Below are 23,574 nucleotides of genomic sequence, written 5' to 3' on the forward strand. Positions count from 1 at the left end.
GGAGGCTTTAAATTTGTGATTCACTCTTGAGGACTCTTTCGGAACGCGGAACTTGAATTGAAAGGCACAACACACTCGTGACTCGTGACTGCTACTTGACTCGGAACCGTCCTAGCTTTCAACGCTCAACACCGATCATCGATCATCGATCATCGATCAGACGACAACGACCGCTACAAGAGCTGATCGCAACCATGAACGTATCCGATTAGTCAGTACATCGATCTTGTTGTTTATCTATAGTGTTCGGCATCACAAACTAGCATATTCTTCCATCTGCAGCAACCACAATCACCATGTTTGAGCGATCACTCTCGGCCCTCATCAAGGGCCTCCGGTCACATCGCGGCAAGGATGAGCCCAAGTATGTCGCTCAGATCATGGACGAGATTCGCCATGAAGTACGCTCGGGAGACCTCGAGGTAAAGGCAGAAGCTGTGCTCAAGCTCACCTACCTTCAGATGCTCGGATATCCTTTCTCTGGCGCCAACTTTCACATGCTCGAGACGATGGCTTCCGCAAAGTACCACCACAAGCACATCGGCTATCTTGCTGCAGCTCAGTGCTTTGCTGCTGACACGGACGTGCTCATCTTGGCCACCAACATGATCAAGAAGGATTTGCAATCGAGTCAACCTCTCGATGTAGCAATCGCGCTCAATGGGTTGTCACACATCACAACACCCGACCTGGCCACGCATCTGGGACCGGATGTCATCAGGCTTTTAACGCATAGCAGACCGATGATCAGGAAAAAGGCGCTGCTCGTGCTGTATGCGCTCATCATCAAGTCGCCCAATTTGCTCGAAACAGGTTGGGACCGTTTGAGGGATAAACTCGACGATTCAGACCTCGGAGTGGTTTCGGCGGCGGTCAACGTTGTCTGCGAGCTGGCTAGGCGTGACCCAAGACCATTCCTTCCCCTCTCACCGCAGCTCTTTCGTCTTCTGACCACATCCACTAACAACTGGATGCTCATCAAGATCATCAAGCTCTTTGGCTCGCTCACTCCCCTCGAACCACGTCTTGTCAAGAAGCTCGTTCCGCCAATAACCACGATCATCTCCACCACACCAGCCATGTCTCTGCTGTATGAGTGTATTCACACCATCATCATCGGCGGTATGCTTACTCAGCCTGGAGGAGAAGATCTTGCTCACACATGCGTCGAGAAACTGGCTGCTTTTCTGACGGATTCCGATCAGAATCTCAAGTACATTGCGTTGCTGGCGCTTGTCAAGATTCTGCCGAGTCACCCGCACTTGGTCGCGGAGCATCAGGATGTCATCTTTGAGTCCATCGAAGATCCCGATCTGTCCATCAGGCTGCGCGCGCTTGAGCTGGTATCGGGTATGGCGGTGAGCAGGAACCTAGAAAGTATCGTCTTGCAGCTACTCTCCCATCTCGAGCCACCCTCTTCCTCTTCTCAGACCGCCTCGGGCTCTCTCAACGGCGCTGCAGCAGCGCTCAAAGCGAGTTTGGCAAGCGGTGGTTGGGCAGGCTCGGATGCTGATCCATCATCCAGCTCGTTAGCCGCTATCACTTCGGCCAACAATCCGACACTATCGCCGTCGTACAGGCTCGAGATTGTCGAGCGCATTTTGGCGCTGGGAAGCTACGATACGTACGCCAACGTGGTCGACTTTTCTTGGTATCTCGATACACTTGTGCACTTGTCCATGGTTACCAATTTGCCAGATGGGAACAGCATCGGGTCGCAGATTCGAGATCAGCTCATTGACATCACCGCTCGAGTCCGGGCCATTCGACCGCACGCGACACGCGTCATGGTTTCTTTGCTCAGCGATGGACGTCTGGTGCCCTCGTACGATTGGACGCGATCCGATGCAGGATTAGTCCTGACCAGGCCGTTGTCAGGTGCTGCGGGCGACGATATGAGAGAAGCACGCAAAGTGCTTCACGCGTGCGCTTGGATCCTGGGCGAATATGCCTACGAACTCGGCAGCCCTGCTTCCCAAGTCATCGTGCAGCTGCTCAGACCCGCTCTGTTCGATGTCGCTGTCTGCGATGCTTCCACCTCGGCAGCGTGCGTACACGGCGCGGTCAAATTGTATGCGTTCTGGGCTTCGGCGCTCTCGACGCGGTGGAGCCAAGATGGTATGAAGCCGCAGGTTGAATTCGACGATCTAGTTGATACAACACACGAGGTTGCGGCGAGGTTCGAGGCGATTCAGAGGATGTCGTTGGATGCAGAGGTGCAGGAGCGAACGGTCGAATATCGACAGCTGTTCAGGCTGATACAGAAGGATTTCGAGTCGTACCAGGCCGGGCCTTGCACAAAGGACGCTAAGGCAGCGGAAAGCGCAGGTTCGCATTCGAAAGATGATCTAGGAAAGCACGTTCAGCAAAGCGAGAAGAGAGAGCCAACTCATACCTCACCACCACGAAGTCTCGATTTGCTCTCGCCGCTATTTTTCAACCACGCACTCGGACCTTTGGGTGCCAATGCACAGTCTCGAGTGCCAGCGCCAATCGAGCTGGATTTGAACGCGTGGATCGTCGCTCCTGAAAGCTACGTCGTTCTGGACGGAATCCATCTTCCGTCGCACCTAGATGCAGATAACGATGCGCCTTCGACCACCGATGTGGTTCAAGCCGCTCCCAAGTCCGCCGATAAGGAGAGCAAAGCGCAACGCGACGCAAGACTGCAGGCTCAACGCGCACAAGATCCGTTCTACATTGTCAGTGCTTCCAACGCACCGCGGCAAACCGCACGACATGTAGACGAGGAGCAAGATGTGGATCAGATCCCCATTGTTCGATTGGACACTCTTATGGGTTCAGTAATAAGGGGTGCGCAGAACGAACATGTGAGCGCTCCAGTGTTGGAACAGGAAGAGATGCCCGAGCCGATCGCTAGGAAGAGCAAAAAGAAATCAAGTCTCAAGGTCACGCATGCACAAGATGCTGATCCAGAGGGTGCTATGAAGGTGGTCAAAGTGACCAAGAAGAAGAAGCCGTCCAATAAGAGTGGGGCGTCGAGGGTTGTCATTGATTGACTTTTAAGAACGGCAGTGTCGTTGCATTTGTGGATGTCCTGTCTCTTTCACAAGGCAATTCATTCAGTTGCGATGCACATCGCTCTCGGAAACTCACGAGGCATCATGCGAAAAGTGGCAAGAGGTGGTCGGTTTTCAATGAGACTCGAGAATGCTATGTGCAAAAGGTTGTGTCAACATGGAGAGAGTGCTTAAGCCAAGTGGGTCTACTTGAGCTGCCATCGCAGGGCAGCGTAGAACAAGACTCTGTAAACGACAATGATGGCGACCAGAATTCCAGCGCCAAGCGCTATGCTGATGTTTCCAAGTTGCAAGGCCTCGACGACATCCTCTCCGCGAAGCGCGCACGTTCCCTTAGCGATCAGACTGCTGGGGAACTCGCAGCTACAGTCGCCAGCCTGGAGCGAGCCGGAACAGCTAAAGACCAAGCCGTTGAAGTCGTTCTGAACGAGCATGCTGAAAGCGTAGGTCTCGTAGTCGATCCAGTGCGCCCAGTAGTACCAGAACCTGGGCAGGTTGACACTTCGAATAAAGTAGCCCTGGACGCACATCCAGAATCCGTTGAGGAACGCGCTGACAGCGAGCGCGGCTACAAAGATCGGTAGCGCCGCAGCGATGAGCAGAGCTTGGAACTCAGCAGCCACCACTCCAGCATACAGGTATGCGAGGAATCGGAAAAACGTGTCCGCACCAGGATGCAAGCCAATGGACCAGTAGCAGATAATCGAAAACAGTGTGCTACAGAGGAACAGGAGCGGCAGAGTCGAGATTGTGTTGGCGAGCGTAAAGGGCAGCGGACCGTAGAGGTTGTTGTTAGCCTCGCGGAGGAGGACCGAGCGTTCCTCGAGGAACGAAGGGATGCCAGCGACCGACATGAAGCCGAGGAACGCGACCGAGAAGAAGTGCACCGACAGTCGGTCGTTGATTCGAGTGGATGTTTGAGCAAGCTTGACCCAGACCGTGGCGAGCAGGATGCCCATACCGATGTACATGGACAGACGAACCCCATACGCGAGAAGGTTGCGAGAGTAGTTGACAAAGTTGCGACGTGTCAAGGTGATCGTTCGCGACAACTGGACGGATAGAGCGCTCGATCCTTCCTCAACAGAAGGGCTAGAGGCGTGAGAAGAGCGTGATGGCTTGAAGGCTTCGTGTTTGGTTTGCTCTTTGCTGCTTGGAGCTGCTTCTGCCCCAATCGGTGCCGAAGGATGGCCGCTACTGCGACTGCTAATGGACAAGCGTCGCATCGTAGCAGCAGTAACCCTCGTCGAAGCGTAGTTTGCCCAAGCTTCAGCGAACCCTTTCGTATCACCCTTCCTGACCTTGGCTTGCATCGTCACCTCCTCAGCCTCAGTCTGACCACCTTGCATAAAATCATCGTTCACCAAGGAAACCATGAAGTCGGCAGGGTTCGTGTTCTCGCCACACTTCCAACCCAACCCCTCGAACCAGCCTTTCACGCCACCGACTTTGCCTTGATAGATTGTCCTGCCTTTACTCAACAGCAGCGTCTTGTCAAAGCAGCTGAAGATTTCCCAGTTGGGACTGTGAATTGTAGCCAAAACTGCGATGCCATGTTTTGTGGCCAGCGCTCGGATCGCCGAAATGACTTCGTACGCGGTGAAGGTGTCCAGACCACTGGTGGGTTCGTCGAGAAACAGAATCTTGGGCAAGGTGACGAGCGAGCAACCGATGCTAACACGACGTTTCTGGCCACCACTGATGCCGCGTTGAATCGGGGTGCCAATCTTCTGGTTTGCGACTGAAGTCAGACCGAGATCGCGGAGGACGAGGTCGGTCCGTTGGTCGATGGCGGAGAGCGGGGTGGAAGGCGGAAGAGAGAGTTTAGCCGAGTACCAGATGGTCTCGCGGACGGTGAGCACACCGAGAAGCGAGTCGGACTGCTCGACGTACGAAGAGATGCTCTTGACGTCATGTGCAGAGATGGGGACGGTGACGTGGCCAGAGGTAGGCTGTTTGCGACCGGAGAGCACGTCTAGCAGAGTAGACTTGCCAGCACCCGAGGGGCCCATGATGGCAAGCATCTCACCGGGAACGATGCTGCCGGAAAGTCTCTCGAGCAGAATCTTCTCGCTCCAAGCATCGGCTGTTGCAGCGCTGGAGGACTTGAACAGTCGTGAGCCGAGAGAACGCTTGGCCGGGACCGACACCTTGATGTCTTGCCATACGAGGCCGGCGGCGCCGTCTGCCTGGCAGAGGCCAGCTAATTCGATGTCTTTGTTCATGATTTCGACGCTTGAGAAAGGAGAAGTGCTGGCTCATGAGAGGAATCAGGGTATGTAGACATCTTGACGGGACAGGAGAGCAGACTTTATATGACCGCCTGACCGCTTCGAACGCAGACTTTTACTTGGCGTGTAGCAATACGAGCACACCGCCTGGCCTTTCTGCAACGCCAGAAAAGTGTCAACGCCTTTCTTTCATCTGCTCGTCTTCTCGAGTCATACCGTAAAGTACGGCGAATCGATCTTCTCAGTTCTAGTCCATCTCATAGACGACCAAAATCAGCCGCCGAGAGACAGGCGAATGGAGAGAGCGAAGCCGTCGCAGAGGAGAAGGACGCAACGGATTTTTGCTTAGGCGCGCCGATGACACCCGAAAAACAGAGGAAAACCCGGGTCGGGTCTCCTGATCCCATGTTGCACATTGCGTGGATCTCCTTGTTTACTCAGTTATCCTCGCTTGTCGCTTCTCGACTTGCACTTTGTAAGATGGCAAACTTGAAAGCAAGATGCACAAATCCGCGTTCACAGAGCCGATGCCACAGCCTCATCACGTATCGTGCATGGGTGGATGGATTGTCAAGCTTGTATCCACTCACTGGCACCGCTGGCACGATGACGGGTGAGGTCCTCTTCTGTCTTTTATTCATTCTGCTCCTTGTCGCATCAACGTAGCATGTTTAACGCCGAAGTGGATCGAAGCCGGGTATGACAGCGATGCAGACAAGCTTGACATCGCGCTATGGCTGTTCATGCCACTCTCTGTCCTATCGCATCTCTCCACGTCAGCGGCGGTGAGTTGCGTTTGAAATGGTTGGATGACATTCACGATTGCATGACTCGATTCTCGCGCCTACTGGCGGGCAACTTACGGAGCATTCTTCACCCATTGAGCGAGCAGCGCCGAGGTTGATTCTCCAGTGGTGAACACTGTGTCGTTTTTGGCACCAGCGACGAGAGCACGAACCTTCTCGACTTCTCCTCTCCTGCATCACACATCACATGTAACCGGATCGAAGCATGAGCGACCAGCGCAGAGCCTCGAATCCTCGATACCGGTCTATATTCCTCGAGATGCTGAAGCAGACCTCTTATCGCCATACGATTTCGAATCGATTGGTGTTTTCTGCGCTTCAGGAGTTGTGTGGGAAATCAGACGACGGAGCATGGCGACAAAATGGGGAGATCAGGGTAATCGTGAATGTGCGGGTCCTTGCCTGATCCGAACGAACATCTGGATGTACACCTCGTGCCTACCAACTTACCACGATCTGTGAGTGCGCCAGGACACCGGACACACAAAAACTTTGCCGTGTCACATTCAAGACAACACCCACGGTCCAATTGAAATCCCTTGCATAGGCAAGCTCCTTTTGTTTTGCCCTGCCATAGCGTGAATGGCATATCGAGCCTGGCCCTTCCTTCAAGTGCGTATCTCGCATCCGCATTCATCTTCCTATGCTAATACTGTAACTTGGTCGTAGGCATCACGATAGCCAAAGCGTGAAGCTGGAGTGATGGCAAAGCGGGTTGGTGTACTCAGTGGTGAGTGCAGCAAATTGAAGAGGCGCAAAATATTAATCAATTACTCTAGTTATTTGACAGACAGAGCTCCCCGTGTCTATAGAATCACGAGTGCAACTTAACTATAATCACGAATACAGTTATGTAAAGTTCAAAACTGGATTTGAAGAAATTGCATACCGCTCGCCTGACTCTTCTCGGCAGGCCACGCTCCGACCGTTCTAGTTGCGCCAGACTTCCTAGCTGATCTTGCTGAATCCGTCCATATCGTTGCTCTTACCTGAGCAGGTGACGCTCTCTGAGTAAAAAGCGGTCGATGGAATGACTCGAATCGCTTCAGACAGGCAACAACAGAGTCTTTGGGGCATCGGAAGGTTGCGCTTACCAGCGCGAGGGCGGCTTTTTGGCTGTCAAGCAGTCGAAAAACAGCTGCAATAGGCAGAGTATAAGAGTCAAGCCTGTCCTGGAGCTTGATCACGCAATCGTCGAAATCCTATCACGCCATCGCTCGTATTACAACACCTCCCTAGTCCCGCTCGCATTTCATATCAACGTCCCCTCCCCATTACACTCTCGGTTTACCCCACATCGGCAACCGAAACGGAAGCTTAACTTTTCCGAACGTGCATCTCCAGGGGTGACAGCCAAACAACCAGATTTGCTTTCGAGCGTTGTTTGACAGGCCTCGCTTGCGGTGCCAGCTTCTTGGGCTTCGGAGAATACGGTTGATATTGGGGGTGTGTGGATCCAACGGAGAAACGCGGAGATTTCATCAGTCCGGGCTGTGACACTTGTTGGTGCGATTGCTGCCTGGTAAGCGAAACCTATCACATCATGTCATTGACATTGATCAAAGCCGTTTCTACGGCCATCAAGAACCCGCACCTGTCCTTGTCTGAGTCGGTCTCCTATCAACGCGATAAAGCTCACTTTATCTCTACTCATCCTGCATACCCGGATGCATCGCTCACCTCTCTCCGCAAACGCGAGTTCTCTCGACTGGACCGTTCGAGTTCTGTTTACCTCGACTACACTGGTGCTGCTCTGTATGCCTCTTCGTTGGTCAAGTCGCACGCAAAATGGCTTGGTTCTTCGATTGCTGGAAACCCACATTCAACCTCACCGGCTTCGCTCGCCTCTTCTCGCGCTATGGACCAAGCTCGTGCAGCGGTGCTCGAGTTCTTCGACGCAGACCCAGAGGTGTACGATGTGGTGTGGACGCCCAACGCCACAGGCGGCTTCCGAATCGTTGGCGAAACGTACGATTGGCACGACAAGACGCTGTTGATCCCTAGAGACGCACACAACTCGTTGAACAGTCTTGCTCGACAAGCCGAGCGCGGTGGTGGAATGTTTGAATTTATCGAATTCGATCAAGCCTCGTCGGCCGCGTCGTCGTCGCAGCAGGCAGATTCCATCTCGAAAGCCGCTTACCTCGAAAGGCTCTCGCAATCCCACGCCGAGAAGCGTGCCAAAGGCATGGTATTTTTCACGGGTCAATCTAACATCACCAGCGTAAAATTGGACCTTAGCCTCCTCCCGCTCGCCTCTTCGCTCGGATGGCACGTCGGTCTAGACGCCGCTGCACTGGCGCCTTCCACCCGAATCAGTCTCGGTTCCTTGCGCAACTCAGTGGATTTCATGGTAGTATCCCTCTACAAGATCTGCGGCTACCCAACCGGGCTTGGAGCACTCTTGCTCAAGAAAGACCGATACGCGGATCTGACCAAGAAATCCACTTTCTACGGCGGAAACATCATCGGTATCACCATGGACAGGTTTGACTTTACGCTTGTCGAGGGTCCTGAGAGGTTCGAAGATGGCACGGCCAACTTTTTGTGCATGGCCAGTGTCAAGCAAGGTTTGGAGTTCGCTGCGAAATGGATGGACAAGGTCGGTCGGAGGAACGAGATGTTGATCCACTGGCTCATTCGTGAACTGGATGGCATCTACTATACCGAACAACAAGCTTGCGAGGGCAAGGGGAGCGATCTCGAAAAGCGCTCCACCCCGGACTCGTCGGTATCGTCTACTACTTGGCACAGTTCGGCGTCGTATGAAAGCTCGAGGCTTGAAAAATCGATTCGTCACGCTTCTACGCCTGCAGTCAAGCTCGTACAGGTTGGAGGACCGATGGCGTCGTCCACATGTGCACGTGGAGCTACGCTCGCGCTCGTATTCAGCTCGCGCTCTGGGCTTGCGCTCAACTATCGCTTCGTCATCTGGGCGGCTGCACTCGAAAACATCTCGCTCCGCGGAGGCCCCTGCATGTGCAACCCAGGCGCTTCTTCCGCTGTCATGCAGCGTGGGCTCATCACTGATCTGCATGCTTCTTTCATGCTCGCAGAAGCCGATGTCGGCATCGTTCGTGTCAGCCTCGGCACCGCCACTAACTTCAAGGACATGTGGAGGCTGGTCAACTTTGTCAAGAAGCTGACCGACAAACAATGGCTCAACGAGCGCTGGGAAAGGTATGTCGGCGAGGGCAACGCCGGGGCCAAGCTGGAAAACGATATTGAAGCTCTGGTCCAGATGGCGACGCGCAAGAGAGCACAGTAAGCGTGAACGACGATGATCGTGCGTGATGCGTGGTGCATGGTACGTGCTGATGACCAACACCTTGGGTGCTTGTTTGTTTTGCAACATTTTGTATTGTCTCTATAAAGTTACGGAACCTGGAAGGATTTGCAATTGCAGTCACCACAGTCACGATTCACGATTCGTACACAGTAGTTCAAAGATGGGGTTGTGTTTGGAAACTTGCATCTTGTGGTTGGTGCCGTTGAGCCGATCCGTGATATGCTCCTAGTTAGGGCTTGGGGAAGCGCTGCGGGGCTACTGGTTGATTCAGTGCTGGATCTCGGCGGTCGGTGTGTTTCCCCACCAAACTCTTACCAAGCGTCTATGTCCTCAGCGCTTCCTCACTAGACATGCTTGAGCCTATCAAAGCGTCACAGATGAATATGACCGCATCACAGATGGATATGAGCGCAAAGCGAGAAATGTTTTGAATTCAACATGTCGCCGATTCACAATGCCTCGAGCGTGCTCCTACTCCTCTGCGCCGTAGCCTGCACGCGCCTGGCATCGCGCAGCACTCTGCCCGCAGCCAGCGCTACCACGTTATCGTTTGCCCATCTCTCATCCAACACCACATCGCCGTCGAGCTTATTGGCCTTGTTTGGGTTGGCAGTCTTACACGCTTGCAGCGCACGGACCACTTGCTGCGCGCTCTGATCCGCCTGATGCAGCCACTCGATCGACCTTTCGCCCACACTGGTATTCGACACACCGGCTTTGAACCACGATGCAATCAACTTGGACGTCGAAATGGCGCAAGATGTGCGAGTGAGCGCAAACATGGTTTCGGCAACGTGCAGATCCAAGATGGATTGGTGATGGATGATCCATAGCTTGTGCAGTTCGGCTTGGCACTGAGTGGAGGGATGGGCGAGCAGCCGGTTGAGTTCGGCGCAAGCAAGCTGTAGGGCCGACATTTGCGTGTGTAGCGCTTGTTGCAGAGACGACGAGGTGGGCGTGCGCGCGTGTAGAGCGGACTTCGAAACCAGCGCTGCGATCAGTGACCGTGTGAGCGCGGGTGTTGCTGCTGCTGTTTCCTTGTTGATCAGTGCTGATCTTGGTTCCGCCACTTGAATCGGCTCGACAGGTGATTCAGCCGACGATTTGCTCGATCCAGAAAACCAGCCTCGCAGGGATCCTTTCCGTTTCTCTTTCTCTTGCACCATGGACTCGACTTTGCTCACTTGACCACTCCTCGCATTCAGCTCCGGCGTAGATGCTCCAGCCGTAGCAGCAATACCAACCGCTCTGTTCAACCACTCTTCCGCATCCGGCTGTCTATCTAAGGCCAAATACAGATCACCTAGCTTGGTCGCAAGTCTCACCAGCCTGCTGGCATGCTGTCCACTGCTCGACTCTGTCAAGCTCGCGATATCGTACAGCTTTTCATAGCTGCCAATCGCCGATTCGAGCGCACCTCTGGTGCCTTGCCTTTCGTGGATCGCAGCCAATCTTGCTTCCAATGCCAATGCCAGCGGATCGACGTGGCTGAGCTCTTGTTTGGCAGCAGCCTCGCTGATGAGCCCAGCTCGAATCGCTTCTATATCGGGAAGCTTGATGTGTTTACTGGCTGCGATTTTGACCGCCAGATTGAGGTATTGCACGGCAAGCGTCATGCCATTGTCGACGTGAAATGGTTTGGCAGCGCCCATTGAGGTGACGGCTGTCCCTCCCAGGCCAGAACTGCTGCTACCTCCGAACATGATGCTGGGCGAGATGCCTGCGCCCCAGTTGGCGCACATCCAAGCCGATCGAACCGCGTGACGACCCTTGATGCCTAGCCTCGGATCTGTGCCCTTGATGTCGGGCGATCCAGACCACGACTCTTCGAGTGCGAGCTCTGACCATCCATATTCGTCCGAGACGTCTTGCGAAGATGAGGACGAGGTAGCAGGCATGCCGATGTGCTCGACGTACTGATGAGCAGCTTCGAACGAGACTACACCGACAGTGGCAACACCGAGAGCGGAGTAGGTAATGATACGCGCAATGCGCGAGATGGTGTAGATAAATTGCGCAAAAGGCGAACCAAAGGATTGTAGTACCTGCTGCTGATTAGGCGCTGTTGAGTAGCCTCTCGAGAGTGAGACTGTAGAGGGCGTGCGTGAGGATCGAAACACGAAGGCAGACCGGGAGGCTGCCGATGATGTCAGCGCGCGCTGCGGTAGTCGGTGCAGAGACTGACACATCGTGATGGAGGGCGCACCCGCTCGGATAGCGACACCGCTTCCAAGTATCGGCTTCATGGCGAGCGGCAAAGTATGAAGGAGGATTAAGTCAACGACAAACAATCGTCAATCGTGCTCGAGTGGAGGAAATCAAAGACACAAAAAATCGTGAAATCGTGAATTGTGAATTGTGAATCGTGAATAATATTTGGCTCTGAGCACAGAAAGTCTGATTTTAAGTTAATCTCAGCTGTACGCGTACCACTCACATCTCCGATCGGCCAAATCGCCACCCCGATCTTCACAGCAGCTGCTCACGCTCCTTATGCTCATGTTTCCTGCACAAACATGAAACGTGCTCCCCTCACAACTCACGACTCAGCAGCCTCGGACAGATTCACGCTGTGTTCATCATGGAATCGATTAGCACGCCATTCTAATGTAGGTGACAGACAGATCAAGCATCTTTGGCAAGCGCCCGCTTCTCATCATGGATGACCTTATTGGCCAATCCTTCCCTCCTCTTCTCCCTCGCCTCGATGCCGATGCCTGCAAACACCACGGCGACACCCAACCACTGGAGCTTGCTCAGTTCGTGCTTGTAGACGACTACAGACAACAGCATCGTAAACAGCTTCCTCGTCACGGTGATCGACACCAACGTCAGACTACCAAAGCGTTCCAGCGTTTCAAAGATCGACACCTGTCCCACAGCTCCGGCTAGGGCATATGCGATGATATCCCTCCACACTTCTGGATGTTTCTGGGTGAATGCGATCGCTGTCGAGAGCTGTGTTGGCTGACCAGGTGTCGAAAGCAGTGGTATTGGAAGGGTCAGTGTCAGAGCCATGAGAAAGGCGGAAATGGCGTTCATGACGAGCATCATCTGTCCTGCCGAGACGGTTTGGCGACCGAACATGGAAAACACCTGATCCTGGGTGCTGTTGGTCGCACCATCCAGGACGAGGTTGAGCAAGCAGAGCACGAGGCCGATCAGGCTGCTGCTTTCGGGCGCTTTGGCTTTCTTGCCTGGCTTGGAGGGTGCAAACGCCATAAACAGCCAGATTCCCAGTGTGACGAGACCGACCACGGCGTACTTGTAGCTGGCGAATTTGCGCCTGTATAGCACAACGTTCATCACGAGCACCGGGACGAGCTTGCATGATTTTGCCAGCGTGAGTGTCGGATAGGAGATGTAGCGCAGACTGAGAAAGCCGAGTTGAGAGGCGGTGCTCTGCAGTGCAGCGATCAGAATGTACCTCGAGAGAAGGGGGGATATCCACCGTGACCGAGTTGGTGCGGCTTTGCCATTGGTTGCCGATGCACGACCATTTTGCGTCTTTTCGGCAATGCCATCAGGAGTCAATGTATGTAATCCGAGGATTTGTGTGACGCGCTTGTTCGAGCCTCGATTTCGTACGAGCAGGTACATGCAAGCAACCACAGAGGAAAAGAGCGCTTGAACAGTATTGAGAAAGAGCGGCGAGCGAAAGTAGTCTGGTTGCGGATTTGGATGCAGTAGCGTCGCTGGCGCTGTATACGGAGTTTTTGTCACTGTCGCAAGATGGAACGCAAAGCAAATGTATCAGTACAAAGCGATTTGCGCGTTCCATGACTCAGAGATCGTCGAGACATGTAAAACTCACATCGTTCCTGAAGTAGACCCCATATCAAAAAGGTGGTGTAGATGGAGCCGGCACACACGCCGAGTTGTAGCAGCGTCATGGTCGTCGACGTGCACAAAGACGATGGTGGAAGTCGTGAGTGTGTTTGGAATTGACAAGAAGAGAACAACACCTGCATCAGCCAACAACACTCACGACTCATCGCTTTTAATAATTACACGCTGCGTGTCGCCGAAATTCCGTGATTCTTCTCTGCCACGTCAACCATGCTCCTTGGTGATTTCAAACATTCCTCCCGATTCACACCCGATCGCAATGCAAGGTCTCACTTTTAGCTCGCATCATCTGTCTCTTGTATGAGCTCGAGTCGAAAGAGGCGAATATACATAACTCAGGTACACGGAACATGACCAAAACAGACCGCTGAAAAGCATTACAGGTGACATAGACATATACAGATATCGCTGTGTAGAGCAGAAAAAGAGACATTGGCAGAAAGAGAAAAACAAAAGACTCGAGACGATGATGTTAAAGCTTGGCCGTTAGCACGGGTATGTAAAAGCTCCGGTCAAGATGCCTTGAAAGGCTGTAACGTATGCTTGCGAAACTTTGGAGATGATTCGAAGAGCAAGGAGCGTCGCGAGGGCGTTGAAACGAATATGCAGTAAACCATCTGCATTGCCCTTTGAGCGCACGTTGAACAGAAACAAACGAGCCTCTTAGGCTAGGAGAGATTACTCTGTCTTTGCATTAACCTTGCGTTGTGTCTTGTTCAACGCTGCCCGGACCGGATCTGCTATCGCTTTGGGCACACCGTTTTTGGCAAGGTAGATGGCAACCAAGATGAAAGCCGCATCAATGACGAGTAGCAACCATGGGTTCCAGCCTGTTTTCTCTGAAGTACTTGACGAGGCCGATGTTGCTGCGTTTGTGGCGTCGCTTGCAGAAGAAGTAGTGTCGAGCCCGGCGACTTTGGGATGGCCCGGTGGTGGCGTGCCTTTGAATCCGAGAGGACACTGACTCATCTTGGCGATGTCTTGATGGGTGATGCGGGCTCGAAAGATGATTTGGGAGTGAGGGATGGTGGTAGCAACAAGGGACGTGTGTGACTCGTCTTATCTTGCTAACGACGTCTTTTGGTCAAGATATAGCAGAGACGAGATGAGCAGCAGCCGTGAGCGAGATTCATGATTCAAATTCCGAGACCAGAAGAGTCGGTGTGGAGACGAGGAAAACTAATCGTGAATGGACTGTGCGTACTGCAGTTGTGGTAACTCTGTGACTGTTACTGTAGGTTGGTGATTTTTAGGCGCCAGTCTCACAGTCTCTGGAGTCTCACACCAATCACGAATGTGGGCGCAAAATTCGTGCGTTAGCGGGACGTGTCTCTCGCTTGGAACGACCAGCGTACGCGTACAGAGACCCTGAAATCGTGAATTGTGAATCACGAATGCTACCACACTTGTGTCTCGCATCCGTGATTCACAAGCTCGCAATCGTAAATCTCAGATCTGCTTTGCTACTCTCTCGCAGCATCGTCCAGCCAGCTAGCTGCTACCTGCCAATCACTTGGTTTGATTTCCAATCACGAAATGCGGTGTCCGCCGCATTTCTAATCACTTTTGCTCCGATTTAGTTGTTGTCCAGCGAAAAGCCGAGCTCTTTGTCGGCGTAGGCGGCGTCCATGCGGATCAGGTTGGTCCACACTGTGTTGGTAGCCCAAAAAAACAGTGTTAGCATCTTTTGTTACTTGTGTCAACGTCATGGGTGGCAGACATTGTGCACTTACTCGGCTTCAAAGCATCTGGCAGTGACTTGCCAAAACAAGGGTCGCGCATCCACTCGACTCCGTGTTGAAGCACATTTCTCGCTCTCTCCGCTGGACCATTGCCACCATGGGATGCATCGCCAAAGCAGCCGTGCAGTGTCGCACGTTTGGCACTAGGAAGGTAGCTAGCACGATGCAAGATTCTTTGCGAATAAAACGCCGTTTGACCAGGCTTGAGCTTGACTCTCAGCGTGTTGGGTGGATCGACACCGATCCATGATCCATCTGGGGCAAATCCTTGTTGCTGCTCGGTGTTGGATTGAGTTGCCTCGGTCCGCGTAGCTGGAGGTGCTTTCGCATTGTTGGCTTCGATCTCTGGCTTGGTGCGAAGACGCCGATGGGTACCAGGCACGATAAAGAGACAATCATCGTCATACAGCGCGGTATTGAACTGTACACCATATGTGGGCGTGTCCAAGCGCGCTTGTTCTTCAACTTTGGACACGTCCGGTCGAATATCGTCTCGATGCCAGCCCAGCGCAAAGCTATGAGATGCAGGATTGATGAGCAGATTGAACAGCTCCATCTGCATCTCGTTGACCTCGGCGCCGATCAAGAGCGAAGCGATTTCGAGAAGGGGTGTGCTGCCGTAGAACTGCTGAAACTGGCTCGACAAGGAGGTTGTTGTCGAATCAATGAGCATGTCGAGCTGAGGATTCATAATGTGCTGCACGCCCCAACTGTCACGATTGTCCTTGGTGAATGGAGGGAAAGCGTTTCCTACGACTCGTCGATGAGGCCACTGTCCCTCGCGCGTGAGTTGCGTTGCAATGTGAGCACATCGCCGAAGTGAGTCGATGTGGAGAGGCGACGTACGATCCGAGGAGAGAAGGCCGTCGATGATCACGTAGCCATGATCGCGGTACTGCTGCAACAGGGCTGCGTCATCGTAGCCCAGTGCACCAAGTCGAGTGGCTGCGATAGCGTTGCGAACAGTAGCTTCCACCATTTTCTGTCGTGATCACTTGCGATGATGGATGGCGCCTATCGACTAAAAGGTAGCGTGGCAAAGGATCACGAATGGTGAGCACTCGTCACGGCCTCAAGGTAAGAATCTAGCCAACATGCCAGTATCAACGTGGGATCTCCTCGTGAGAGTGTCCAAATGCGCACCTCACCTGTCTGATTCACGATTCACGATTGCGGATAGTTAGATATAACTGAGCGCGCGCTCCCTTACAGCCAAGTCACGAGTGCCGCTCAAAACGCCGAAAGTGCCGACGAGGTGCAAGGCGGTGGTCTAACAATCAAAAACAAACACGAAAAGTCCCCGAACGTATGTCCACGTGCCAATCACGAATCACCGAATCGTGAATCACAGAGTCGTGAATGTGAATTGTGAGTGCCATGCGTTGCCCATAAAGGATTTCAAGAGCACAAAGAGTCATTCAGTCAGTCCACTCACACTCGATAGCCATGAGTCACCGTTGTGAGTGGTGAGTGATTGTGAGTCGTAAGTGACTGCTTGACCAAGTCAATCCAGGCTGTGAGGCTGCACAGTTCATGTCGCCGATTTATCCAACATGGTGACGTCGGACCGCAAGAAGAATTCACGAATTCACGAATTCAAGATTCACGATTCACGATTCACGATTCACGATTCGTGATTCACAGATTGGCTAGAGAGCCAAAATCTGATTTCGTGATTTGCTCACCTAATCAGACTCGTGACTCAAGCTCAGCCACGCCCCATCTCGACACACTGATTATCCATACCTCGTTGCTTCCGTCGTACCATCGTCGTTCATCTTGGCCCGCTCTGCAGCATCGTCGCAATCAAGATGCCTGGATACACCGACTCGATATGTGTCTTTTGCGGCTCCTCGCCTGGCGTCAAGCCCGAATACATGGCGGCCGCAGCTAGCGTCGGCCACGCCATTGCCAGGCACAACTACCGTCTCGTCTATGGAGGTGGTTCGCGCGGCTGCATGAGCGGTGTCTCCCAAGCTGTCCTTGAAGTAGGCGGTCACGTCCTCGGCGTCATCCCCCAAGTCATGGCCGCCACCGTCCCTGCGGGTCATCCTGGACAAAATCTGGCGGCCCCCAAGGTCGTCTCCAAGGAAGGTGTCGGCCCTACCGTGCTCAATCCCGACGCAGGCACAGGTCATATCGAAACCATCGTCGTCCAGTCCATGCACGAAAGGAAGCAGCGCATGGCTGCCGAAAGCAACCTCGGCTTTATTGGCCTTCCTGGTGGATACGGCACTTTCGAAGAGGTCATGGAGATGGTCACTTGGACCCAGCTTGGTATCCACCGAAAGCCCATGGTTCTGCTCAACGTCAACGGCTTCTACACCCCCATCAAGCAGCAAATCGAGCTTGCTGTCGAGGACGGCTTCATCGCCAAGGATGGAAAGCAGCTCATCAGCTTTGTCGAGTGCGACGCTTCCAACATTGATGCCTGCGGTGATAAGGTGCTCGCGGAAGCAGTTCGCCTCTCCAACGAGCTTGCTTCAAATGGCTGGGGCTACTGGGACTGGAACAAGCCTCAGGGACCCATCAGTACCGCCAAAGGTGGCATCAGCGACAACGCTGCTAACAAGTCTCTCGAACTCGCTGACGGCGAAACGCTCGCTGTACAAGTGTCCGACCTGACTTTCACCTTCAACCCGGACATGCCACCTGCGCTCGAACACTGCAATCTCAGCCTGAAGCGTGGCTCGCGCTGTCTTCTTATCGGTGCCAACGGTGCTGGCAAGTCGACACTCTTACGTCTGCTCGCCGGCAAAAAGCTGTGCGACTCCAAGGTGCGCGTGTTTGGCAAGGATGTCTTCCGCGAGTCTCCTTCCGGCGTTACGTATCTCGGCACCGAGTGGGCCATGAATCCGGTTGTGCGCTCTGACATTGTCGTCTCCGCTTTCCTCGATTCAGTCGGCGGCTACCGTCACAAGGCGCGTCGCGATCGTCTGCTCGACATTCTTGATGTCGATCTCACGTGGCACATGCACGCCATCTCGGATGGTGAACGACGACGTGTTCAGCTGTGCATGGGTCTCATGGAGCCCTGGGACCTGCTCCTGCTCGACGAAGTGACTGTGGATCTGGATGTCCAAGTTCGCGCGGATCTGCTCGACTTTCTGCAGCAAGAGACCGAGGAGAGGCATGCGACCATCATCTACGCCACTCACATCTTTGACGGATTGCAGAGCTTCCCCACTCATCTGGCTCATATGCGGCTGGGAACGACTACGACCACTTTGCCGATCGATTGGCCTGCCACCAACGCGGCTGATATCGCGGCGCTGCCACCCACTGCGGCTGCTGACAAGACCAGAGACCTGTCGCCATTGCTCAACGTCTCGCTCGCTTGGTTGAGAGAGGACAAGGTGGTGCGCGCCGAGCAAGAGGCTAAGCGCGGCAGAGTCAGAGGTGCCAACCGCCAAAACGAGACCACCGACTCGGAGAAATTCTTCAGCAAGTATGATTACTCGCAGTCAGTCACACGCTAGATTTGCTTTCACATATACGCAGCTCAACGCTGTCCCTCGAATTTCCCATCACGCATTGTTATCACACATTCACGATTGCATCTTTTCGCGGATCTCGTTCACACGTTGGATCATAAGCTGTTCCTCGATTTGCGAACCATTCGTGATCCACGATACGTGGTTTCATTCGCTACTCAATCGCTGCTTCATGACGCATGCACTGTACTTTTAGCTCGAGCTCTCTTCCATAATACCACTGTTCAACCAGAATTTGAGGAGTCGGGCGTCGACGATCGATCGAGTCGTGCGAGTTTCTGAGCGGTGGGCACTGCGGAGCTCGGCAGTGACTGGTGCGCATGTGTTTGGAAAGCGTCTCGCTTGCGGGGAGATGGGTCTACATTCGGGTCAGGTTAGCGTATGTGAGCATTTCATCTCGAGGTGAATCGAGCTCGACTGTGATGTGATGAGCGACGACCATCGCTGCTGAGGAAAGTCGGGCGATTCGTCGGACCGACTTGTTGGTCGTTTTCGAGCCGGAGGGTGAGGTGCAACTCGCATTTTGGCCTGAGCATCTCGAGTGAGCGCATCGAGGCTTGCTGTGCGTTCTTGTCGGTGTGAGATTCTCGACTCGACGTTAGCATCTTGTCTCTCAACGACGAGCAAAGATGAAGATGCACCTGTCCAAGTACGTCGGCATTGTTGTGGTGTTGACTGTGCTTGCAGCTGCCAACAGCCGGGGCAGGCCGACGCTGTCTCGCTTTGCAGCACAAGGACAAGCGACGCTGGAAAAGGGGAAGGCAATCGCCGCCGATAGCTGGGCACGACACTCGGTATCTGGCGCAGAGATTGTGCAAGACTTGGCCGATACGCTAGCCGACGATGCGCTTCAAGTCGGACGGTCAGGTGGATGGATTGTGTCACCACGTGTAAGTTATCGCGCCATCGCGTTGGTCAAGGCTTGTTCGCGACCGCCGCTTTCGAGGAGACACTTATTGACAAGCCGATCTTGGTAACTGCACCTCTAGAGCATCCAATACAACCCATACAGCGATGCAGAACACAGTGGATGGCCGGTCGCAACGCATCCCACAGAACCGCGACTGAGTCCTCCACTCGACTTCCCGATCACCTCGGATTTCCACGTGTGGACCTCGGTCTCACCTCGTCGCTCGATCGATCCGAGTGCTTTATCGCCTCCACGTCGTGAATTCGAACTACGTACAGAAAACGAGCTGGTACCTCGGAGGTCAGCGCATTCTGCCGGTGTGCAAACGGCCGACAGTGCACAAGAGAAACTTGGACGCAGCCAGAGCCAAAAATTCACCAGGCTCGCCAAGCTCGCCAAGCTGTTCAGGCGAATATCGCACCGTGCGTCGTCGAGCTCAGAACCAAAGCCAACGTCAGAGCTTTTGGTCAAAGACGTTTTATTGTCATCGTTGGGTAGAGCGAGTAGCCGTGACAATCCTGTATAAACAACACGAGCACTACATTTCAGCACACGCTCGCAGAGCAGCATGCTCGGCCGAGTCCAGTTGGTGCTTCTCAATAAAGCGCAACAAGTCGTTCCACTTGATGCGTGTGGTTGCAGATGACGAAGCGCGCGGTGACGCTACACTCGTGACTGGCGTACGATGATGACGGCTTGTATTTCAACGGTTGACCCGGGGATACCAGAAGCAGATATTTGCTCCATGACAACGATGGAGTCAAGCGCTTGTATCACCACAGCTCCGTGAGCCGATACAGGCGATAGCAGCGTTTGCGCCAAGTTGGGCGCGGCGCCTGAAATTGCCGATGGACGCGCAACAGCCAGAAAGCATGTGGTGGAATCACGACTGCGACGGGTGTTTTGCGGTCACCTAAGCCAGGATGGCAACGCGCGAATTCGACAAAGGGCATCCATCGCATGGCTTGCTTGAGCATGGTCGTGAAACGCGCTTACTCAGTCGGCTCAACCAAACATTTGCGCGACTTCTCGGAACAAGTGATGCATCGCCCGACTTTACATGAGAGCTGGCTAGTGTTACAAAGCGATATGTTGAGACGGCGACATATGCTACGCGTGCACATGCAAGATGATTCCGCTTGTACGTTGACGTGTTGCTCGACCAGACGTGCGCGCACCGTCGCATCTCGAACCCGACGTGCACCGTGTCTTGGCTAGATGTCGAGCGGCTTATCGTGCAATTGGCTCCAGACGCCTCTGGCGGCATGGTTGCTGCTCTGCACATTCCTCCTCTTCCAGCTCTTGATCTTTGCACCGCTGCTCTCGACGACTTGTTTGAGTTTGGCCTCTACCTGGCCTGCGTCCAAGTTGGCAAGGTTCACCTGCTTGCTCCTGCCGCTCGTTTCGGCGGCTGCGTAGAATCCTGTGACGAGTGCATGGCGCTCGCCATTTGTGTGGTCGACTACGAATTCGACCGACGGGTATTTTTGGGTCAGCAGACCGAAGCGCGCTGAGAGCAGGAAGGTGCGCATTCCAGCTGAGGATGCATTCGTCTGTGAATAGCGCAGCACCAGTTTTCGCAATGGCAGATGAAACGTGCCCGCCTCGCCTCGCGATGTAGTTGACAAGCTCCCCCTGAGCACCTTGGTGAATCGTTTCAAATACGACATGCTCGATAAAACGCAAGAGAAAGATCTCGTTGTGTCTGGCGTCAAGATTCGCGATGTCCGTCAAGATAGAAGCTGCGGTCACCACCGAGTCTGATCATCAAATTTGATACGTGCAACAATCGTGAATTGTGAATTGTGAATCGAATCAAGACCAACCCGAAAATGTTGCCCGACTCCCGCTCATTTTACCCGCACGAAAACAAACCCCACCGTCCACTTGGTGTACAAATTCCTCGCATTCGTCGCGTTTCCGCTATTCGCATTCCGCTCTGCAAAGATCGCCGCGAGAGCATCACCACATTAGCCGGTACGCAGTCCCGCCAGACTCTCTGAAAGCGTTAACCCGAATTCTCAACGCCAAACAGCTCGGTCGAGACCGAGCAGTCCTCGAGCAGTCTCGATTCGTCGCGAAGCAGTGGTGGAAACACGACCCCAATCACAACCAGCCGCACAGACTGTAAATGCAAACATACTTTCTAATATACCGAACAAGGAGCGTGTGATATCAAAGAAAGAACGTGTGCCTCCGACTCACGACCAAAGACGCGAGCAGGGACGTAGAAAACAGCCAATTCCGAAAATGAGCAGGCGCCAAAACCCGTGAGGGCGCTCTGAAAAAGGGGTATAGACCAGCTCGATCTCGAAGCGAAAAGCCTATAGGAGCTGCATGTAGTTGCTGGGCACGATGCCGGTTTCGCCATTGCTCCTTCTGGCCTGCCACCACTTGCCCGAGTTGTCGACGATGTCGAGAACCTCGCCCTTGCTGAAGCTGATCTCGGTCGGGTCATCGGCGTTGGCCTGGTACGCGTAGAGCGCGCGAGCTTTGTAGCCGTAGTCGGGCAGGTCGGTGCTCTTGCTTCCTACTTGTGCTGGGCTCGCGGGTGCGCCGTGCGAGGCGACACTAGGCGCATCTTGCGTCGCGCCAGCGTCGTTAGCGCCGCGACTGCGGATAGAAGCCGACGATATCTTGGGTGCGCCCAACCCGGTTCCGTTGGCAGTGGTGATGTCGGCAGCCGACGGACTGTTACCGTAGGCAGGCTGATACCCCGAACCGCCCTGGAATCCACCATAGGCGCTTCCGTTTCCAGCACCATATCCTCCACCGAGACCGGTTCCCACCCCGCCGCTGCCAGCCATCCTCATCGACTGGCCGCCGCTTCCAGCTCCACCGGCACCGTTGTACCTCGAGCTCGTCCTCGCCGCCGGCGGCGTGATACCAGCATTGGCGATGTTGACAATCGGATAAAGCACAGAGTCCTCCTCTGTGGTGAGGAAGAGCAGCCAGATCACGTTGGCGATGGTGATGAGGAACCAGCCCGCTGCCACCGCTTCATCGGCCGAGTTGCTCGAGTAGATACCCGAGTTGATGCCGAAGACGGAAAACACCAGTGCAACTGCAGTGAAGGCGGTGAGCTGCAGACGAGAGGTGCCGAGCGAGTCGGACATCACGCCCAGGTACTTGCCGATAATCAGGAAAAGTTGGAGGAAGATGGCGAACCAGAGCACACCTTGGCGGCCAACACCATCGGCTTCAGCGGCACACTGGCCGATAAAAGCAACGATCCATCCTACGGTGCTCAGAATAAAGAGCACGGTGAGGATCTTGTGGGCAAAGATGAGCCTGAACGCGAGAAACACAGAGACGGAAAGTGTTGCCATTCCACAATGTCACAATGTCAGCATGCCTTGGTTCAGCCAAGCTGTGGAACAGAAACGACTTACCCGATATCGAGACCTCCACTGCCACCACGCTTGCTTGGCATATTGGATGTGATCTCGTTTGGCAGATGCTCTGCGCAGCGGTATTTGGATGTGTTGAGGGTTCGGTCTTGGCACGAAAGCCAACGAGAGCTTTTTCTTTCAGCGGATAGATCGCTTCGGAATTCTGGTTTCTGATGAGATCTACAACAGCAGCGGGATCGCACCGTCTGAGATGACCGAATGAGCGAAAGCGGCGCCGGTCGACGAACGAGAGCGGACAGGAGATGATGGTGTAACGAAGAAACTCGAGGGCAAAACGGGCGGAAACTGGGCTGGATGCAAAGGGAAAGCGTGTCCCAGTCGGCGTGTGGAGAGGCTAAATTTGGCATCCACTCACGACGTGCGACTCGACGATTTTTGTGAGTCCGATCTGAACTCGTAAAATCGGACAAATCGCATGTTTCACGTCTCCTTTTTCCTGGCATCCTTTCTCTCCGAGTCTCTCCTTTGCACGCTCTACTCGGTCCTTCCGGTCGACCTATAGCCTCATCACGGACATTCCGACTCTTTTCCTCGCTCATGCTGGCGCTTCCAAAGCAAAACAGAAACAGAAAAACCAGACGATCTCGGCGGAAGATCCGAGACGTTTTCGTCATGCACAGCCATGAATGCGAGGCGAACCACATCCGATCGACACGCTACAGCACAGCTTAAGTGTTCGCTTCGGATCGGAGTCGAAAAATCCAGGCGAAAAACAAGTCTTGAGCGTGAGCGTGAGCATAGAGCATAGAGCATCGAGCGCGTGTGGACGTGTTAATCACAAATCACGAATATTATTTTT

General features: G+C 53.9%; 11 protein-coding genes across 11 annotated transcripts; 4 read left to right on the plus strand and 7 right to left on the minus strand.

Moving 5' to 3' along the window:
• Nucleotides 1-296: 296 nt before the first annotated feature.
• UMAG_03147 (uncharacterized protein) lies at nucleotides 297-3,020 on the plus strand (the record flags this gene model as incomplete). Its single annotated transcript, XM_011391308.1, has 1 exon — nucleotides 297-3,020. The coding sequence occupies one exon, from the start codon at nucleotides 297-299 to the stop codon at nucleotides 3,018-3,020; it is 2,724 nt and encodes a 907-aa protein (XP_011389610.1).
• A 206-nt stretch (nucleotides 3,021-3,226) lies between these two features.
• UMAG_03148 (uncharacterized protein) lies at nucleotides 3,227-5,266 on the minus strand (the record flags this gene model as incomplete). The annotated part of the gene is made up of 1 exon (XM_011391309.1): nucleotides 3,227-5,266. The coding sequence occupies one exon, from the start codon at nucleotides 5,264-5,266 to the stop codon at nucleotides 3,227-3,229; it is 2,040 nt and encodes a 679-aa protein (XP_011389611.1).
• A 2,355-nt stretch (nucleotides 5,267-7,621) lies between these two features.
• On the plus strand, nucleotides 7,622-9,346 carry UMAG_03149 (uncharacterized protein; the record flags this gene model as incomplete). The annotated part of the gene is made up of 1 exon (XM_011391310.1): nucleotides 7,622-9,346. The coding sequence occupies one exon, from the start codon at nucleotides 7,622-7,624 to the stop codon at nucleotides 9,344-9,346; it is 1,725 nt and encodes a 574-aa protein (XP_011389612.1).
• A 470-nt stretch (nucleotides 9,347-9,816) lies between these two features.
• Nucleotides 9,817-11,613, minus strand: UMAG_03150 (uncharacterized protein; the record flags this gene model as incomplete). The annotated part of the gene is made up of 1 exon (XM_011391311.1): nucleotides 9,817-11,613. One exon carries the CDS (start codon nucleotides 11,611-11,613, stop codon nucleotides 9,817-9,819), a length of 1,797 nt encoding a protein of 598 aa, XP_011389613.1.
• Nucleotides 11,614-11,992: 379 nt separating this feature from the next.
• Nucleotides 11,993-13,260, minus strand: UMAG_12210 (UDP-galactose transporter HUT1; the record flags this gene model as incomplete). The annotated part of the gene is made up of 2 exons (XM_011391545.1): nucleotides 11,993-13,089; nucleotides 13,182-13,260. 2 exons carry the CDS (start codon nucleotides 13,258-13,260, stop codon nucleotides 11,993-11,995), a joined length of 1,176 nt encoding a protein of 391 aa, XP_011389847.1.
• Nucleotides 13,261-13,894: 634 nt separating this feature from the next.
• UMAG_12211 (uncharacterized protein) lies at nucleotides 13,895-14,185 on the minus strand (the record flags this gene model as incomplete). Its single annotated transcript, XM_011391546.1, has 1 exon — nucleotides 13,895-14,185. The coding sequence occupies one exon, from the start codon at nucleotides 14,183-14,185 to the stop codon at nucleotides 13,895-13,897; it is 291 nt and encodes a 96-aa protein (XP_011389848.1).
• A 607-nt stretch (nucleotides 14,186-14,792) lies between these two features.
• Nucleotides 14,793-15,937, minus strand: UMAG_03152 (uncharacterized protein; the record flags this gene model as incomplete). The annotated part of the gene is made up of 2 exons (XM_011391312.1): nucleotides 14,793-14,866; nucleotides 14,950-15,937. The coding sequence occupies 2 exons, from the start codon at nucleotides 15,935-15,937 to the stop codon at nucleotides 14,793-14,795; spliced, it is 1,062 nt and encodes a 353-aa protein (XP_011389614.1).
• An 832-nt stretch (nucleotides 15,938-16,769) lies between these two features.
• Nucleotides 16,770-18,437, plus strand: UMAG_03153 (uncharacterized protein; the record flags this gene model as incomplete). Its single annotated transcript, XM_011391313.1, has 1 exon — nucleotides 16,770-18,437. One exon carries the CDS (start codon nucleotides 16,770-16,772, stop codon nucleotides 18,435-18,437), a length of 1,668 nt encoding a protein of 555 aa, XP_011389615.1.
• A 644-nt stretch (nucleotides 18,438-19,081) lies between these two features.
• UMAG_03154 (uncharacterized protein) lies at nucleotides 19,082-19,888 on the plus strand (the record flags this gene model as incomplete). Its single annotated transcript, XM_011391314.1, has 2 exons — nucleotides 19,082-19,342; nucleotides 19,442-19,888. The coding sequence occupies 2 exons, from the start codon at nucleotides 19,082-19,084 to the stop codon at nucleotides 19,886-19,888; spliced, it is 708 nt and encodes a 235-aa protein (XP_011389616.1).
• Nucleotides 19,889-20,576: 688 nt separating this feature from the next.
• On the minus strand, nucleotides 20,577-21,032 carry UMAG_10382 (mitochondrial 54S ribosomal protein mL43; the record flags this gene model as incomplete). Its single annotated transcript, XM_011391469.1, has 1 exon — nucleotides 20,577-21,032. One exon carries the CDS (start codon nucleotides 21,030-21,032, stop codon nucleotides 20,577-20,579), a length of 456 nt encoding a protein of 151 aa, XP_011389771.1.
• Nucleotides 21,033-21,686: 654 nt separating this feature from the next.
• On the minus strand, nucleotides 21,687-22,795 carry UMAG_03156 (protein involved in surface sensing via MAP-kinase cascade; the record flags this gene model as incomplete). Its single annotated transcript, XM_011391315.1, has 2 exons — nucleotides 21,687-22,653; nucleotides 22,755-22,795. The coding sequence occupies 2 exons, from the start codon at nucleotides 22,793-22,795 to the stop codon at nucleotides 21,687-21,689; spliced, it is 1,008 nt and encodes a 335-aa protein (XP_011389617.1).
• Between the last annotated feature and the right edge of the window lie 779 nt (nucleotides 22,796-23,574).

The sequence above is a fragment of the Mycosarcoma maydis genome, chromosome 8 (genome assembly GCF_000328475.2).
Source record: "Mycosarcoma maydis chromosome 8, whole genome shotgun sequence".
Taxonomy (NCBI): Eukaryota; Fungi; Basidiomycota; class Ustilaginomycetes; order Ustilaginales; genus Mycosarcoma; species Mycosarcoma maydis.